At 62.3% G+C, this 18,062-nt stretch overlaps 2 protein-coding genes across 3 annotated transcripts; both read right to left on the bottom strand.

The window, feature by feature from the left end:
• Positions 1-1,470: 1,470 nt before the first annotated feature.
• On the bottom strand, positions 1,471-7,824 carry ICAM1 (intercellular adhesion molecule 1). Of its 2 annotated transcripts, none has more exons than XM_034072010.1 (7): positions 7,597-7,824; positions 6,567-6,839; positions 5,487-5,804; positions 4,594-4,860; positions 3,671-3,946; positions 2,632-2,874; positions 1,471-1,955 (listed from the first exon to the last, which is right to left on the bottom strand). In XM_034072010.1, exons 1-7 carry the CDS (start codon positions 7,634-7,636, stop codon positions 1,720-1,722), a joined length of 1,653 nt encoding a protein of 550 aa, XP_033927901.1. In that variant the 5' UTR covers positions 7,637-7,824; the 3' UTR covers positions 1,471-1,719. The 2 variants fall into 2 exon arrangements, with proteins under 2 accessions (XP_033927901.1, XP_033927902.1); XM_034072011.1 differs by having other exon boundaries at positions 1,769-1,955; positions 2,660-2,874.
• Positions 7,825-9,855: 2,031 nt separating this feature from the next.
• Positions 9,856-14,540, bottom strand: MRPL4 (mitochondrial ribosomal protein L4). The gene is made up of 8 exons (XM_034072096.1): positions 14,459-14,540; positions 14,137-14,278; positions 13,336-13,387; positions 12,459-12,576; positions 11,833-11,939; positions 11,615-11,724; positions 11,157-11,227; positions 9,856-10,686 (listed from the first exon to the last, which is right to left on the bottom strand). The coding sequence occupies exons 1-8, from the start codon at positions 14,538-14,540 to the stop codon at positions 10,526-10,528; spliced, it is 843 nt and encodes a 280-aa protein (XP_033927987.1). The 3' UTR covers positions 9,856-10,525.
• Positions 14,541-18,062: the final 3,522 nt, after the last annotated feature.

Raw genomic sequence — 18,062 nt, forward strand, 5'->3', positions numbered from 1 at the left:
ACAATGGTGTTTATGGGACACAACAGGTGTCTATGGGCCACAATGGGTGTATATGGGGCACAACGGATGTCTCTGTGGTGTCTATGGGCACACTGTGTATCTGTGGGGCACAACGGGTGTCTGTGGTGTCTATGGGTAATAGAGGGGTGGCCCAGAGCCATAGGGTGGGATGAGGGGGGCAGGCGATGCCCAGCTCCATCTTTGGACGCTGGATCCAGCGGGAGGGAGCAGAGACACGATCGAGATCCCCCTATCCCAAGGGGTTTTCCAGCCCCATGGAATGCCTTGGATATGGGAATAACGAGAGGGGGATCCCTGAAAGGGACCTGTCGCTGCTGCCATCCTGTGGTCAATGATGGGTACTGCAGTCATTGAGGGCGCTGTGTGTCAATTGCGCTGCTCATTGCTGCCATCCTGTGGTCAATGATGGGTACTGCAGGCAGGGAGGGCGCACACATGTGTGTCAATGGCACCGCTCATTGCTGCCACCCTGTGGTCAATGCTCGGTACTGCAGGCATTGAGGGCGCTGTGTGTTAATGGCACCGCTCATTGCTGCCACCCTGTGGTCAATGCTCGGTACTGCAGGCAGGGAGGGCGCTGTGTGTCAATGGCACCGCTCATTGCTGCCACCCTGTGGTCAATGCTCGGTACTGCAGGCATTGAGGGCGCTGTGTGTCAATGGCACCGTTCACTGCTGCCGTCCTGTGGTCAGTGCTCGGTACTGCAGCCAGGGAGCGTTGGGTCCGCTCCTTGCTTCCATCCATAGCCAGAAACGGGGGGGGGGGGTCCGGGATGATCCTATTGGACACCGTAACCCTCATCGGTTGGACATTGGGTCCCATGGGCACCCCCGACGGGCCTTGAGCCCCCCCATTGGAGCCCCCCATCCCCATCAGTATCCCAGGGACAAGGAGATGCTGGAGACCCCCATGTCCCCCCCGAGCCCCCCCAAGCTCCAAGGATGCTTTAGGGCCCTCCCCATCCTCCTGCCCCTCCCCCCCCCCCCCCCTTTTGGGCAGGAATCCGGATTTGTTGCTATTTTGAGCATTTTTCCCCCAAAGTTGTGCCAACCCCTCCCCCCCCCACAGCGCTGGAATTTCGGTGTCTGGAACTGCCCCTCCCCCACCTGAAACCATCACACATCCAAATGTGGGGCACAGGAGGAGGCTATGGGGGATCTATGGGGCACAGGAGGTGTCTGTGGAGTTCTCCCCCCCCCAATGAACCACAAGGAGCTCTCTGAACTGCAGCCATCAGGGTACCAGAGCCCCCCCCACACCTCCTCCAGGCTCTGGTCCCCCCCAGCAGCCTTTATTGGTGGGACCGGCCCCTCATTGGCTGCATCTCGCTTGTGCCGGAGCCGACATTCCCAGAATCCCAGGATCCATGCGGGATCCATCCAGGATCCATGCGGGATCAGTGTGGGATCAATGCGGGATCAGTGTGGGATCAATGCGGGATCCATCCAGGATCCATGCGGGATCCATGTGGGATCCATACGGGATCCAGCCCCAAGCATGTGCCAACCCCGCGCTGTCACCGCGGCCATCCCGAAGCCGCCTTCGCTTCTCCCTATGGATCCAGCTCCAGGATCCAAGGAGCATCCCCACGACGGTGCCTCCTCCATGGCCCCATTGCCATCACCGGGTGCGGCACCGCCAGGCCCCGGTGCCGCCGCCGTCACCGCGCTCATGCCCTTTGCCGGTGCCCGGTGCCGGTTACGGCCGCGCTTCCCGTGCGGAGCCGTTGAGCTCTGGCGCTGCCTCCTGGGAGCATCCCGGTGGTGCCGGTGCCGATACCGGCTCCATCCGCAGGCGCTGCTGCCGCTGCCGCAGTCGGTACTCCCCGATCTTCTTCTTGCGGTAATAGGCGCCATAGGCCAAGCCCGCGGTGAGCAGCGCGGTCACCACCAGCACCGGCACCAGCACCAATAGCACCAGGTCAGGGTCTTGGTCTGCAATGGCACCAACAGCACCTCAAGGACCCCCCAATACCTGAGACCCCCCAGTGCCCTTGGGACCCCCCAGTGCTTTGGGGACCCCCAATACCTCTGGGACACCCCCAGTACCTCCAGGACCCCCAGTACCCCTGGAACCCCCCCGTTCAGGACCCCCAATAGCTCTGGGATCCCCCAGTGCCTCAGGGACCCACCAATACCCCCAAGACCCCCAATACCTTTGGGACCCCCAATGCCCCTGGGACCACCTCCAGGACCCCCCCCACCAAGGACCCTTAATACCTGAGACCCCCCAGGACCCCTGGGACACGAAGCCCCCCAATGCCCTTGGGACCCCCCCAGTACCCCCAGGACCCCCCAATGCCCTTGGGACCCCCCCCCCCCCCCAGGACCCCCAAAAGCTCCAAGGCCCCCCCCAATACCCCTGGGACACCCCAATGCCTTTGGGACCCCCCCAGGACCCCCAATACCTCCAGGAACCCCAATACCCCCAGGACCCCCGAATGCCCTGGGGACCCCCCCATGCCCTTTGCCCCCCCCAGGACCCCCACTACCTCCAGGACCCCTCAATGCCCCTGGGACCCCCAATAACTTCAGGACCCCCAAATACCCCTCGGCCCCCCCCATGCCCCCCAATACCTCCAAGCCCCCCCCCCATCCCCCCCCCGCTCACAGCTGACGCGCACGCGCACGTCCCGCACCGCCGTCCCCAGCCGGTTGGTGGCGCTGCAGCTGTAGGTGCCCGCGTGGCCGCGGGTCGCGCGCATGCGCACCTGGGCCGGGAAGGGCTCCCCCTTGCGGCTGCAGCGCAGCAGGGGGCGGGGCCGGCCCCGGGCCCAGCACCGCAGGGACTCATCCTGACCCTCCGTCCAGTTCTGCTGCGGGGGGCAGCTGACGTCATCCAGGCGGGGGGGGGCTAGGGGGGGAGGGGTAAGGGATAGGGATGGGATAAGGGATAGGGAATAGGGATGGAATAAGAGATAAAGAATGGGATAAACGATGGGATAAATGAGAAGGAATGGGGTAAGGGATAGGAATGGGATAAGGAATGTGATAAGGGGTAAGGAATGGGATAAGGGATAGGGAGTAGCATAAGGGATGCGATAAATGAGAAGGAATGGGATAAGGAATAGGGATGGGATAAGGGATAGGGAATGGGGTAAGGGATGCGATAAATGAGAAGGAATGCGGTAAGGGATAGGGATAAAGAATGGGATAAGGGATAGGGTAAGGGATAGGGATAAATGAGAAGGAATGGGGTAAGGGATAGTAATGGGATAAGGAATGGGATAAGGAGTAAGGAATGGGATAAGAGATAGGGAATGGGATAAGGGATGGGATAAGGGATAGGGAATATGATAAGGGATGGGATAAGGGATAGGGATGAGGTAACAGATAGCAATAAGGAATGAGATAAGGCTTAAAGACAATGAATGGGATAAGGAATGAGGTAAAGATATGGGATAATGAATGGAATAACGGATAAGGAATGCAACAAGGATAAGGGATGGGATAAAGGATTGGATAAGGAATGGGATAGGGATAAGGAATGGGGTAAAAGATAAGGGATAAGAAGTGGGATAAAGGATAAAGAATAAGAAATGGGATAAGGGATAAGGAATGTGATATGGGATAAGGAATGGGATATGGGATAAGGAATGGGATATGGGATAAGGAATGGGATATGGGATAGCTCTGGGCTCTCCCCTCACCGGTCACATTGAGGAGCACGGTGCCGCTGCTCCGGGGCTCCCAGCCGGAGCCAGGCAGCTCAGCCTCACAGCTCAGCTCCATCCCATCATCCTCCTCCCGCGCCGGCACCGGGAAGCGCAGCAGCGGCGCCGGAGCCCATCCCGTCAGGATGCGGCCTCCGGAGCGGAGCCGGAGCCGGAGCTGTGGGAAGTGGCCGGGGGGGAGGGAGCAGTTCCCCCCCACCTCTGTGCCGGCCCCAATGGTGATGGGCACCTCCAGCTGCGGGGATGGGAACCCTGCAAGGGGGGGGGAGGTTATGGAGCCAGGTTGGGAATGCCGTGGGGGGGGGGGGATGAGGAGATGGGAGGAGGAGGAAGAGGGAAGCGTTGGGTGGGATACAGGGGGGCAATGGGAGGGGTGGGAGGCACCGTCTCTGGGAGCAGCTTTCCCAAGGGGAAGGGGTCCCTGCCATGGAGCTGGGGGAGCTTTGGGGTCCATTAGCACCCATTCCATCCTGTGTCCCCATTCCATGTCTCCCATTCCCATCCCATGTCCCTATTCCCACATCCCATTCCCAACCCCATTCCTATCCGATCCCCATCCCATGTCCCCATTCCCACCCCATCCATTTCCATCCCCATTCCTATACCATCCCCACCCCATCTCCATCCCATGTCCCCATTCCCATATCCCGTTATCCCATTGTTATCCCGGTTCTTATCCCGTCTTCCAGAACACGTGATCCTTATCCCCGGTCCCTGCTCTCCCCGAACACGTGATCCCCACTCTGCTCTCCCCGAACACGTGATCCCCACTCTGCTCTCCCAGAACACGTGATCGCCACCCTGCTCTCCACAAACACGTGATCCCCACCCCGCTCTCCCCGCTCACGTGATCCCCACCCCGCTCTCCGCGCTCACGTGATCCCCATCCCCACGCTCACAGAACACGTGCACCGTCGCCTCGCTGCGCCGCTCGCGGGGCCCGACGCTGACGTCACAAACCAGCGCCTGTTGCCCCGCCCCTTCCGGCCTTAGCTCCGCCCTCGCCGCGCGCCCGTCCGCGCTCAGCGACACCGCGAGGCTCTGGTTGGCCAGCGCCAGGCGGAAGCGCGGCGCCGGAAACACGTCACCGACGCGACACGTGACGGGGAGGCTCTGCCCCGGCTCCAGGAACACGTGACGGGGGAGCTCGGGGTCCGAGGGGAAGTCTGGGGGGGGGGGAGAGAGAAAGGGGGGATGGGATATATGGATATAGGGATACAGGGATACGGGGATATGGGGTGATGGGGATACAGGGATATAGGTATAAAGGGATACAGGGACACGGGGTGATGGGGATGTGGGGATACAGGGATGGAGATGAAGGGATGAGGTTACAGGGATGCAGGGATTGAGATGCAGGGATAGGCATGCAGGGACACAAGGATGGGGATGTAGGGATGCAGGGATAGGGATACAGGGACACAGGGATACAGGTATACAGGATGCAGGGATGGAGGTGCAGGGATACAGGGATAGAGGGACACAGGATACAGGGATACAGGACACAGGGACACAGGATACAGGGATACAGGACACAGGGATACAGGATGCAGGGATGCAGGGATGGAGGTGCAGGGATACAGGGATAGAGGGATACAGGATACAGGACACAGGGATACAGGATACAGGGACATAGGGATACACGATACAGGATACAGGGACACAGGGATACAGGACACAGGGATACAGGACACAGGACACAGGGATACAGGATACAGGGACACAGGGATACAGGATACAGGACACAGGGATAGGTCTGCACCAAGGAGCTCCCTATCCCCACCCCCGTTACCGTAGACCTGGATGTGCTGTGGCTCAGCCACGGTCCTGAGCGTGGGTCCCTCAGGCGCCAGGTCCAGCTCAGCCTCGCAGGTGACGGCAGCTCCATGGTGGTCACGGCTCAGCCGCAGCCTGTGCGTGACCCGCGCCAGGCCGGGTTCATCCTGCTCGCGGTCCGTGAAGCTGGCGCTCAGCACCACGGCCCCCGCCAGGCGCAGCCGCAGCCGCAGCCGCCGCAATGGAGCCGCCGCCGGCACCGAGCACGACAGCTCCAGGAGCTGCCCAACTGCCAGCACCCGCAGCGGAGACAGCACCGGAGGATCCAGCGGTCCTGAGGGGCAGGGAGGGAGGAGGTTGGGATGGATGTGAATGGGATGGATGTGGTTGGATGGATGCGAACGGGATGGAGGTGGTTGGATGGAGGCAGTTGGGATGGATGTGAATGGGATGGATGTGGTTGGATGGATGTGAATGGGATGGAGGCAGTTGGATGGAGGCAGTTGGGATGGATGTGAATGGGATGGATGTGGTTGGATGGATGTGAATGGGATGGATGTGGTTGGATGGATGCGAACGGGATGGAGGCGGTTGGATGGAGGCAATCGGGATGGATGAGGATGGGATGGATGCAATTGGATGGATGCAGTTGGATGGATGCGGTTGGATGGAGGTGGATGGATGGAGGCAGTTGGGATGGATGCAGTTGGGATGGATGTGATTGGATGGATGCAGTTGGGATGGAAGCGGTTGGATGGATGCGATTGGATGGATGAGGTTGGGATGGATGCGGTTGGGATGGATGCGGTTGGATGGATGCGATTGGATGGATGCGGTTGGATGGATGAGGTTGGGATGGATGCGGTTGGGATGGATGCGGTTGGATGGAAGCAGTTGGAAAGATGAGGTTGGGATGGATGTGGTGGGATGGATGCAGACAGGATGGATGCGGTTGGATGGAAGCGGTTGGATGGATGAGGTTGGGATGGATGTGGTGGGATGGAGGCTGTCGGGATGGATACAGTTGGATGGAGGCGTTTTCCTTATCCCCCCCTCCCATTCCCATCCTTTTCCATGCATCCCAATGGTGCCTTACTGTAGACAAGGAGCTTGATGGGCAGCACCTTCCGCTTGCCCCCGCAGCTGTAGTATGCCCAGAGGCTGGAATTCCATTCGGTGACATTGAGCAGCTCCACCAGGCTCTCTCCCGGCGGCGCCGGCAGCAGCCGCTTCCGTAGGGAAGTCTCCACATTCCCGGATCCTTTGGGATCGGTGCAGTTGGATTTGAGGCGCAGGCGGAGGGAGCCCCCGTGTTCCACCAGCAGCTGCGCCGGCTCCAGCTGCAGCTCGAAGGGGGATCCCAATGGTCCTGGTGGGATGGGAATGGGGTTATCCATGGAGGCTCTTCCTGATCCCTGGAATGGGCGTGGTCAAGGGGATCCCTGGGCTCATCCCAATCTCTGGAATGGGGATGGTCAAAGGGAACCCCCCAGGCTCATCCCAGTCTCTGGAATGGGGATGGTCAAAGGGAACCCTGGACTCATCCCAGTCTCTGGAATAGGAAAGGTCAAAGGGAACCCCCCAGGCTCATCCCAGTCTCTGGAATGGGGAAGGTCAAATGGAATCCCCCAAGGCTCATCCCAATCTCTGGAATAGGGAAGGTCAAGGGGAACCCCTCAGGCTCATCCCGACCCCTGGAATGGGGAAGACGAAGGGACCCCAATGGGGGAATCCCCATGGATCTCCCCATTCCCACTTCCCGGTGCTTTCCCCACGGCACCGGAGGAAGCCCCTTGGGATTCATCAGCACCGGGATCCTCCCCCCCCCCCCCCCCCCCCCCCGATCCTAGGGGAATTCCCGGTTGCGGGGCTGGAATTCCCCTTGGGGAAGGGAGGAACAGTCCAGCCCATTCCCGGAATGGGGGGGGGGGGGAGTTTCGCAATCCCTGAACTCGCATTCCCATGGGATAACGGAGCCGGGATGGAGCCAGGCACACGCGTGCTCCCCTCCCCCCCCCCCCCCCCATAGGGTGATGAGGTCGCGGTGACGCAATTATCGCGATAACACAGCACGAGAGAGGGGGTAACCCCCTCCCCCCCCCCCCAACATCGGGGTCCCCCCTCACCTGCGATGAGAAGCAGGGCGCTGAGCAGCAGTGGGTGCATGGGGATGCACAGGGATGGATGGAGCCGGGATGGGACCGGGATGGAGCCAAGTGGTTCGGGATGGGTCCTTCGGGAGCGATCGCTTCGGGATCTCTGGGAGCAACCGGATGGATCCAATCGGGCTTCTTGCGACGGCTCCCGTTGGGCTCCCGGGAACACCGGGATGGAGCCGGGATGGGACCGGGATGGGGCCGGGATGGGACCGGGATGGGGTCCGCTCTGCTCCGCTCCGCTATGGGTCCGGCCCCCCCCAAGCGCTGCTTTAAGAGCTCGGCCCCAGCCCGGCCCCTTCTCGGCCCCCCCCCAACGGGGAATTCCGGTGCCGCGGTGACAACGGGGCTCGCTTCCTCTCACCCTGCCCCATAGCGGGGACCTCCTGACCCATGGCCCCCTCCTGCCCCATAGGGGGGTATCCTCCTGCCCCATTGCCCCCTCCTGCCCCATAGGGGGGTATCCTCCTGCCCCATTGCCCCCTCCTGCCCCATAGCGGGGACCTCCTGCCCCATTGCCCCCTCCTGCCCCATAGGAGGGTATCCTCCTGCCCCATTGCCCCCTCCTGCCCCATAGGGGGGGATCCTCCTGCCCCATTGCCCCCTCCTGCCCCATAGGGGGGTATCCTCCTGCCCCATTGCCTCCTCCTGCCCCATAGCGGGGACATCCTGCCCCATGGCCCCCTCCTGCCCCATCCCCCCCCCCCAGCTTCGCTTTCCCTTTCCCGTTCCGGGGATCCCCGGGGGCAGGGACCGAGCCCCGGGGGGGGGGGGGGGGGGGGAGGGGGGAGGGGAGCGGCGGAGCCGCCGGGAACCCCGGGATGGAGCCGTCGGGAACGGCCTCGGATCCCGAGGGAATTCCGGGGGAGGGGGGGTAAGGATACAGGGATGGATGGGGACAGGGATACAGGGATGGATGGGATGGGGGGAGGGATGCAGGATGGATGGGATTGGGGTACAGGGATGGATGGGATGGATACAGGGATGGATGGGATTGGGGTACAGGGATGGATGGGATTGGGGTACAGGGATGGATGGGATGGGGACAGGGATACAGGGATGGGATGGGATTGGGGGTAGGGATACAGGATGGATGGGATTGGGGTACAGGGATGGAATGGAATGGGATGGGGACAGGGATACTGGGATGGAGGGAGGGATACAGGATGGATGGGATGGGATTGGGGGGCAGGGATACAGGGAACAGGAGAGGGGTTGCCAAGGACCCAGGGAATGGGTGGGGGAGGGGCAGGGCAGGATGTAAGCAAGGGCCGGATGTGACCCCTGACCCAAGCCTGGCACCAGCACCGGAAGGAACCGAGCACTGGAACCGTGGCCCGGTGTACCCCCCCCCCCCCCCTCGGGGCACGCGCCGGGGGCACGCACGGGTGTGGGGCAGCCCCATAGAAACATCATTGGGAGCTCCAGCCCCATAGAAACATCATTGGGAGCTCCAGCCCCATAGAAACATCATTGGGAGCTCCAGCCCCATAGAAACATCATCGAGGGCTCCAGCCCCATAGAAACATCATTGAGGGCTCCAGCCCCATAGAAACATCATTGGGAGCTCCAGCCCCATAGAAACATCATTGGGAGCTCCAGCCCCATAGTAACATCATTGAGGGCTCCAGCCCCATAGAAACATCATTGAGGGCTCCAGCCCCATAGAAACATCATTGAGGGCTCCAGCCCCATAGAAACATCATTGGGAGCTCCAGCCCCATAGAAACATCATTGAGAGCTCCAGCCCCATAGAAACATCATTAAGAGCTCCAGCCCCATAGAAACATCGTTGGGAGCTCCAGCCCCATAGATCCTCCCGCTAACAACAGCCGCTCATTAACGCTCATTAACGCTCTCTCATCCCCATTAAGCCTCATTAACGGCTCCGTTTCCGGCTCTGCTCCACCCTTCCCGTGCCAGGGACTGGGACTAAACGGGAAAGGCTCCTGGAGGGATGGGATGAGGTGGGGATGGGATAAGGATGGGATAGGATGAGGTGGGAATGGGATAAGGATGGGATGGGATGAGGTGGGGATGGGATAAGGATGGGATGAAGCAGGTTGGGATGGGGATGAGGTGCGATGGGATGAAGGGATAGGATGAGGATGGGATTGGGATGAAATGGGACAGGATGAGGATGGGGAGGGATGGGATAAGGATGGGGACACAAAGGGAAGGAGACCCCAGCCCCCCCCCCCCCCCCCCCGTTAATAAAAGCAAAGCCAAAGAGAGCAAAGAGCTTTAATGGCCCCAGCAGCACTGGAGCCTCCCCAGCCCCCCCTTTTCCAATGGGATTTGGGGCCAGATCCAATGGGATGGAGCTAGATCCAATGGCATGGGGTTGGATCCATCGAGATCAGGACTGGACCCATTGGGATCAGCTGGGATCCATTGGGATCAGCTCCATCAGGATCAGGATGGATCCATCTGGATCAGTTGTGATCCACTGGGATCAGCTCCATCGGGATCAGGATGGATCAATAGGGATCAGTTGGTACCCCTTGGGATCAGGACTGGATCCATCAGGATCAGATTGGATCCACTGGGATCAGTTGGGATCCGTTGTGATCAGGTTGGATCAATCGGGATCAGGTAGGATCCATTGGGATCAGCTCCATCAGGACCAGGAATGGATCCACCAGGATCAGGTTGGATCCATCAGGTTCAGGACGGGATCCCTTGGGATCAGCTCCAATGGGATCAGGTTGGATCAGTTGGGATCCCTTGGGATCAGCTCCATCAGGATCAGTTGGGATCCCTCAGGATCAGGTTGGATCCATTGGGATCAGGATGGATCCATTGGGATCAGCTCAATCGGGATCAGTTGGGATCCATCAGGGTCAGTTGGGATCCATTGGGATCAGGTTGGATCCCTCGGGATGCGCTCCCGGGTCTCTCATCCGCTGTGGCTCCAGGGCAGCCCCAGCTGTGGCATCGCCCAGGGTTGGATGGGGCCATAGCGGCGCCGGTGCCAGAGCAGCCGCGGCTCCAGGAACGCGACGGCGGCGACGGTGAGGACCAGAGTGTGGTGCTTGAGGGCCGTGTGCACACTGAGACCTGGGGAGGGGGGGGCTTGAGGGTCGTGTGCACACTGAGGCCTGGGGAGGGGGGGGCTTGAGGGCCGTGTGCACACTGAGACCTGGGGAGGGGGGGGCTTGAGGGTCGTGTGCACACTGAGGCCTGGGGGGGGGGGGGGGGGCTTGAGGGCCGTGTGCACACTGAGCCTTGGGGTGGGCAGGGGGCTTGAGGGCCGTGTGCACACTGAGCCTTGGGGTGGGCAGGGGGCTTGAGGGCCGTGTGCACACTGAGACCTGGGGAGGGGGGGGCTTGAGGGCCGTGTGCACACTGAGGCCTGGGGGGGGGGGCAGGGGGCTTGAGGGCCGTGTGCACACTGAGGCCTGGGGGGGCAAGGCAGGAGAAGGGGGCTTGGGGGGGGGGGGCAAAGGGTTTGGGGTACCCCATAGGGATCTGGGGGTTCCCTATAGGGACTTGGGGGTTACCCATAGGGTTGGGGTGGCCGCACTCACCCACGGCAGGGATGAGGGTGAAGGTTTTGAGGTCAGCGACCGCAGCTTTCATGTTCTCGGGGGGCTCATTGCTGGGGGGGGAGAGGGGAGAATGAGGGGGGGGCACCCCCACCCATAGGGACCCCCCCATCACCCATCTATGGGAACCCCTCCACTGGGACTCCACCATAGGGACCCCCCCATTCCCCCCCCAATAACTCCCCCATAGGAACACCCCCATTTCCCCACCCCATAGGAAACCCCCCATTCTCCACCCCATAGGGACTTCTCCATTCCCCCCCTATAGGACCCCCCCAATCACCCCACTCATAGGGAACCCCTATTCCCCCCCCCCCACAGGAACCCCTTCATCACCCCCCATTCCCCTCCCCATAAGCACCCCTCATCTCCCCCACCCCATAGGGCCCCCCCCCATTTCCCCCATAGGACCCCCCCATATGAACCCCCCCCACTCTCACACATCCACCAGGAGCACGGAGCTGCCCCAGTGCCGGAACCGGGCCAGATCCTGCAGGTACTGGGGGTCAGCGGTGGGCAGCTCCAGGTCCTCCACGATGTGGAGATCATCCTGGGGGGGGGGGGGCACAATGAAGGGGGGGGGGATCCATCCCCATCCCATCCTCCCCCCCCCCCATATCCCGTTATCCCGATGGGAATGGCTTGGGAATGGTGGTACCTGCATCAGCTTCACGCTGAGCACAGCGCTCAGCCCCAGCGCCCGCACCTTCATGGGCAGCATGTAGTAATAGCTGGTGGGGCCCCGCGGGCCATGGGCGATGCCACCTATGGGGGGGCGGAACAGTGACCCCCCCATGGCCACGTGGGTCCGTCCGCCCCCATATCCATGAGCCCCCCCATGTCTATGTCCCTCCATTGTGTCCCCCTATATCTATGTCCCCCCCATGTCTGTGTCCCCCTCCATTGTGTCCCCTTATATCTGGCCCCCCATACCCATGCCCCCCCCCATTGTTTGGGTTCCCCCCATCCCCGTGCCCCCCCATTGTGTCCCCTTATATCCATTTCCTCCCCATTCCCATTGTGTCCCCCCATTGTGCCCACCTATTCTCATTGTGCCCCCCCATTGTATCCCATTTCCATTGTGTCCCCCCATTCCCATTGCCCCCCCCATTCCCCATTGCCCCCCCATTCCCATTGTGCCCATTCCCATTGTCCCCCCCATTCCCCATTGCCCCCCCATTCCCATTGTGCCCATTCCCATTGCCCCCCCCCATTCCCATTCCCCCCCCATTCCCATTGTGCCCATTCCCACAGCCCCCCCCATCCCATGCCCCCCCCGCTCACCCCCCCTCCACAGCGGTGACCGGATGCTCCCGTGCCGGGCCCGTCCCGTCCCCTTCTGCCTCCAGGGTTTGCGGCCCCCCCCCCGCACCTCGGCGCGTGTCCGGACCTTGGCGTAGCTCTGCCGACAGGGGGCGACAGAGGGCACGGGGGGGGCACGGGGATATGGGGGGGTAGAGGATTACGGGGATATGGGGGGCACAGGGATATGGGAGTCACAGGGATACGGGGGGATATAGGGATATGGGGGGGATGTAGGGATATGGGGGTCACGGGGATATGGGGGGTAGAGAAATATGGGGGGATATAGGAATACAGGGATATGGGGGGGCACGGGGATATGGGGGGCATAGGAATATGGGGGGGATATAGCGATATACGGACATGGGGGGATATAAGGGTATGGGGGGTATAAGGATATGGGGGGATATAGGGATATGGGGGGATATAGGGATGGAGGGGCACGGGGGTATGGGGGGATATAGGGATATGGGGGGGATATGGAAGCATGGAAGGATATAGGTATAGGAGGTACAGAAATATGGGTGGCATAGAGATATGGAGACATAGAGATATGGGAGGGATACAGAAATACTGTGGTCATAAAAATGTTGTGCCCCCCCAACCCCTCTTTGATGCCCCCCAAACCCCTCTTTATGCCCCCCAAAGCCCCCTTTGATGCCCCCAACCCTTCTTTGTGCCCCCCCTTTATGCCCCCCAACCCCTCTTTGTGGCCCCCCCTTTATGCCCCCCAACCCCTCTTTGTGGCCCCCCCTTTATGCCCCCCAAAACCCCCTTTGTGCCCCCTTTGATGCCCCCCAAACCCCTCTTTATGCCCCCCTTTGATGCCCCCCAAACCCCTCTTTGTGCCCCCCCTCACAATCCTCTTGTAGTTCTTCTGCCACATGGCCACCATGTGCAGGATGTCGAGCCTGGGGGGGGATGGACACAAGGGGCACTCATAAACAGAGGGACTCCCCCTCAATGCACCCCTAAACAGGGGGACCCCCCCAATGCACCCATACACAGAGGAGCCCCCCCATCAACGCACCCATAAACAGAGGGACCCCCCCTCAATGCACCCCTAAACAGGGGGACCCCCCCCAGCACCCATAAACAGAGGTACCCCCCAGCACCCATAAACAGAAGGACCCCCCCCCAGCACCCATAAACAGAGGTACCCCTCCCAGCACCCATAAGCACAGGAACCCCCCCCCAGCACCCATAAACAGAAGGACCCCCCCCCCGCACCCATAAGCACAGGGACCCCCCCAGCACCCATAAACAGAAGGACCCCCCCCCAGCACCCATAAACAGAAGGACCCCCCCCCAGCCCCCATAAACAGAAGGACCCCCCCAGCCCCCATAAACAGAAGGACCCCCCCAGCACCCATAAACAGAACGACCCCCCCCCAGCGCCCATAAACACAGGGACCCCCCCCAGCCCCCATAAACAGAAGAGCCCCCCCCCCAGCCCCCATACCCACAGGGACCCCCCCAGCACCCATAAACAGAAGAGCCCCCCCCCCAGCACCCATAAGCACAGGAACCCCCCCCCAGCACCCATAAACAGAAGAGCCCCCCCCCCCAGCGCCCATAAACACAGGGACCCCCCCAGCCCCCATAAAGAGGAGCCCCCCCCAGCCCCCATAAGCATAGGGACCCCCCCGGTGCCCCCCACCTGGGCCCCACAGCGAACACGTCCGGGTGCAGCTCGGCCAGGCCCCGGTGCTGAGCCTCGGGCTGCCGCAGGGAGGACACCCAGGCCTGCACCGGGCACCGCGGCGGCCGCACCGGCACCGAGCATGGGAGCAGCAGCGGTGCTGGGGGGGGAGAGAATGGGGTCAGGGGGAATGGGGGCGATGGGGTAATGGGGGGGATGGGGTAATGGGGGGGATGGAGAAGAATGGGGATAAGGGGATAATGGGGGCAATGGGGACATGGGGAGGAATGGGGTAATGGGGGGTAATGGGGGAGAATGGGGGTGAGGGGGGAATGGGGGCATGGGGGGAATGTGGGGTAAGGGGGGAATGGGGGGGATGGAGAAGAATGGGGATAAGGGGATAATGGGGGCAATGGGGACATGGGGGGAATGGGGTAATGGGGGCAGGGGGACTAAGGGAAGATAATGGAGGTAATGGGAAGAATGGGGTCAGTGGGGTGATGGGGGCAATGGGGTCATGGGGGGTAATGGGGTCAATGGGGTGATGGGGGCAATGGGGACCGCAGTGCCACCCCCCCCCCCCCCCCCTCACCTCTCTGGGGCTCGGGGGCCGCGGGGGGCCCGGTGCACACGGACAGGGCCTAAGGGGGAGCGACAGCGGAGGGAGGGTGATCCCGGGGCCGATCCCCCCGATCCCGATCCCCTCCCCCCCCCGATCCCGGTGCCTGCCCCCCCAGATCCCGGTCCCCTCCCCCCCGATCCCGGTGCCTGGCCCCCCCGATCCCGATCCCCTCCCCCCCCGATCCCTGCCCCCCCCCGATCCCGGTGCCTGCTCCCCCCGATCCCAGTCCCCTCCCCCCCGCTCCCCCCTCCCCCCCCCCCCGTTCTCACCCCTCCCCCCCGGCCCAGGCCCCTGAGGGCGGCAGCAGCCGCTCGGGCCGCTCCGGTTCCGAGCATGGGGCTCGGCGCGCAGTGATGACGTCACGGGGACTTCCGGCGGAAGTGGGGGAAACGCGGAAGAGGAGGAGGAGGAGGGTTAGGATTAGGGTTAGGTTTAGGGTTAGGTTTAGGTTTAGGGTTAGGGTTGGGTTTAGGGTTAGGGTTAGGGTTAGGGGCCCTGCATTGCTCTGGACGCCAATGGACGTGTGAGGCTGTCCTGGTTTGAGCCTGTTTTAAGGGTGTTTTGGTCAAGGGTTATTCCAGCCATGAGGAGGAAGGAGACACAGGTCACGTGACCCAGGCTAGCCAATGAGGTATTCCATACCATAGCACGTGATGCCCAGGATGCATACTGGGACAGAGAGGGCTATAGGGCTGGAGCTGTGGAGGGTAATGGAGGAGGGAGCACATGGTGCTCGGCCGGGCAGGGTGCAGTGAGTTATGGGTTGGTGACTGGTGGGTGTTGTATTCACTTGTTATTGCTGTATCATTGTTATCTGTAGCATTAAATGGCAGGAGGGGTTTTGGGTTAGGCCTTAGTACTTAAACCGTTCCTATCTCAACCCGTGGGGGCTCCAGGCTTTGGGTTCTCCTTCCTAACTATGCGGGACTGGGTTTAAACCACGGCAGGGCCGAAGGCAACGAGTGACCGGTAGGCAGGTGTCAGCCTTGCGATGCCAGCTGTGCCCTGCAGGGGGCAGCACCAGTGCCCCCTGCTGGCCCTTCGGCTCTGGAGCCACACCGGGAATGGGGGGGGAACCTCCGAGATGGGGGTGACCACGTTGCCCAATGGGAAACGGGGGGACAGCGCAGTGTGGATCCTGATTGGATCCTGGTTGAATCCCGGTTGGATCCCTATTGGATCCCGGTTGGATCCCGGTTGGATCCCGATTGAATCCCGGTTGGATCCCGGTTGAATCCCGGTTGGATCCCGATTGGATCCCGGTTGGATCCCGATTGGATCCCGGTTGAATCCCTATTGAATCCCGGTTGGATCCGGAGCTCCCACAAGCGCTGAGGCCGGGATGGGGGGGGGGGGTTTCCCCTCTTTCCATCTGGAATCGTTCCCCCCCCCCCCGCAATTCCTGTTGGGAAGCCTGGATCCAGCTGGAAGCGGAGGGGGGGGCAGGAGCCGCGCGCAGCATCCCGAGGGATTCCCCCCCCCCCTCCCCCATCCCGGCGCCTGCTTCCAATTAAATCCCCCCTTTCCCGGCCCCTTCGCTGGGAATGGGGCGCTGGGACCGCCCCTCCCCCCCCCCCCCCCCCCCCCCCTTTTCCCAACGTTTCCCCCCATTCCTGCCTGGAAAAGCCTTGGAAAACCTTGGAAGTGTTTCCAGGCGGAAAAAACGGGATCGGGGGGGGGGGGGGGGGGGGAAGGTCCCACAGGGCAACGAGCCCCCCCCCCCCCCCCAAATCCATCCCATAAACGGGATGAAGGCTCTGGCTCCATCCTCACATTGGGATTTGGGCCCGATCCTGACCCCCCCCTTTTGGGGTGGGGGGGAACACGACCCTGAACCCCTTCCCCCACCCCCCCATGATGTCATTGTCCCTATGGGGCACCCCCTACTTATGGGGCACCCCCCCCACCTCTATGGGGCGGGACACGGGGGCCGCTCCGCCCCCCCCCCCCCTCCGCACATGGTACAACCGGTCAGCGGCAGAAGCGCTGCAAGCACCGGTTACCGGTAAGAGACCGATTCCCCCCCCCCCCATTGCGTGCATTGGGATCGCCCATTGCGGGTGGGGCCGGGGTGTCCCCATTGATGACACCTTGGGGGGGGGGGGGGTCAGGGTGCGCCCCCCCCCCATTGTTCGGGATGGGGAAGCGGGGGTCGGGATCCTCTCCGGATCCATCGGGGGGGGGCGGCCCCATGGAACCGGCCGGGTATGGGGGGTGTTGGATGGATGGGGGGGGGGCAGGCAACAGGCACCCACAGAGGGGGCCGGGCACCCATTGGGGGCATAAGGGGGGGTCCTGGCACCCATTGGATGAGTAAATGGGGTCCTGGCACCCACTGGGTGCATAAGGGGGATCCCAGCACCCATTGGGTGTGCAAATGGGATACTGGCACCCACTGGATGAGTCAATGGGGTCCTGGCACCCATCCGGCTGTGTCATGGGGGGTTCTGGCCCCCCCCGTTGTGCCCTCGCTGTTCCCCCCCCCGGCACCATCTGCTGCTGCCGCCGCCTCCGCTGCCCCCGTTAAGCCCCGGGGGGGGGAGGGGGGGGGCCAGGCTGCTCCCGCCTGATCCCATTTGCTCCATGGGGATATTTCGGGAACAAGGGGGCCCCTGGCACCTCCCCCCCCCCCCCCCCCCCGTCCTGAGGAGCATCCAACGGGAGCATCCAACGGGAGCATCCAAGGGGAGCATCCAAGGGGGGCATCCAAGGGGAGCATCCAAGGGGGGCATCCAAGAGGGGCATCCAAGGGGGGCATCTAAGGGGAGCATCCAAGGGGAGCATCCAAGGGGGGCATCCAAGGGGAGCATCCAAGGGGAGCATCCAACGGGAGCATCCAAGGGGAGCATCCAAGGGGGGCATCTAAGGGGAGCATCCAAGGGGAGCATCCAAGGGGGGCATCCAAGGGGAGCATCCAAGGGGAGCATCCAACGGGAGCATCCAAGGGGGGCATCCAAGGGGAGCATCCCGGGGCTGCGATCCCAGGGCACGATCCCAAGTGGGATCTGGGGCAAGAGCCCGGTGCGGGATCCCAGGGGAGGATCCTAGCGCATATCCCGGGGCCATTCCCGTTCAGGATCCCAGTTCTGTTCCCAGTCAGGATCCCGATGCAATTCCCGCTGCTGATCCCGGGACAGATCCCGATGCTGCTCTCGGGACAGGTCCAAGTGCCGATCCCGCTGCGGTACCGGTGCCATTCCCGATCCCGGTTCCATTCCCGATCCCGGTTCCATTCCCGATCCCGTTCCCGATCCCGGTTCCATTCCCGTTCCCGTTCCCGGTTCCATTCCCGATCCCGTTCCCGGTTCCATTCCCGTTCCCG

Source organism: Melopsittacus undulatus, chromosome 23 (assembly GCF_012275295.1).
Source record: "Melopsittacus undulatus isolate bMelUnd1 chromosome 23, bMelUnd1.mat.Z, whole genome shotgun sequence".
Classification (NCBI taxonomy): domain Eukaryota; kingdom Metazoa; phylum Chordata; class Aves; order Psittaciformes; family Psittaculidae; genus Melopsittacus; species Melopsittacus undulatus.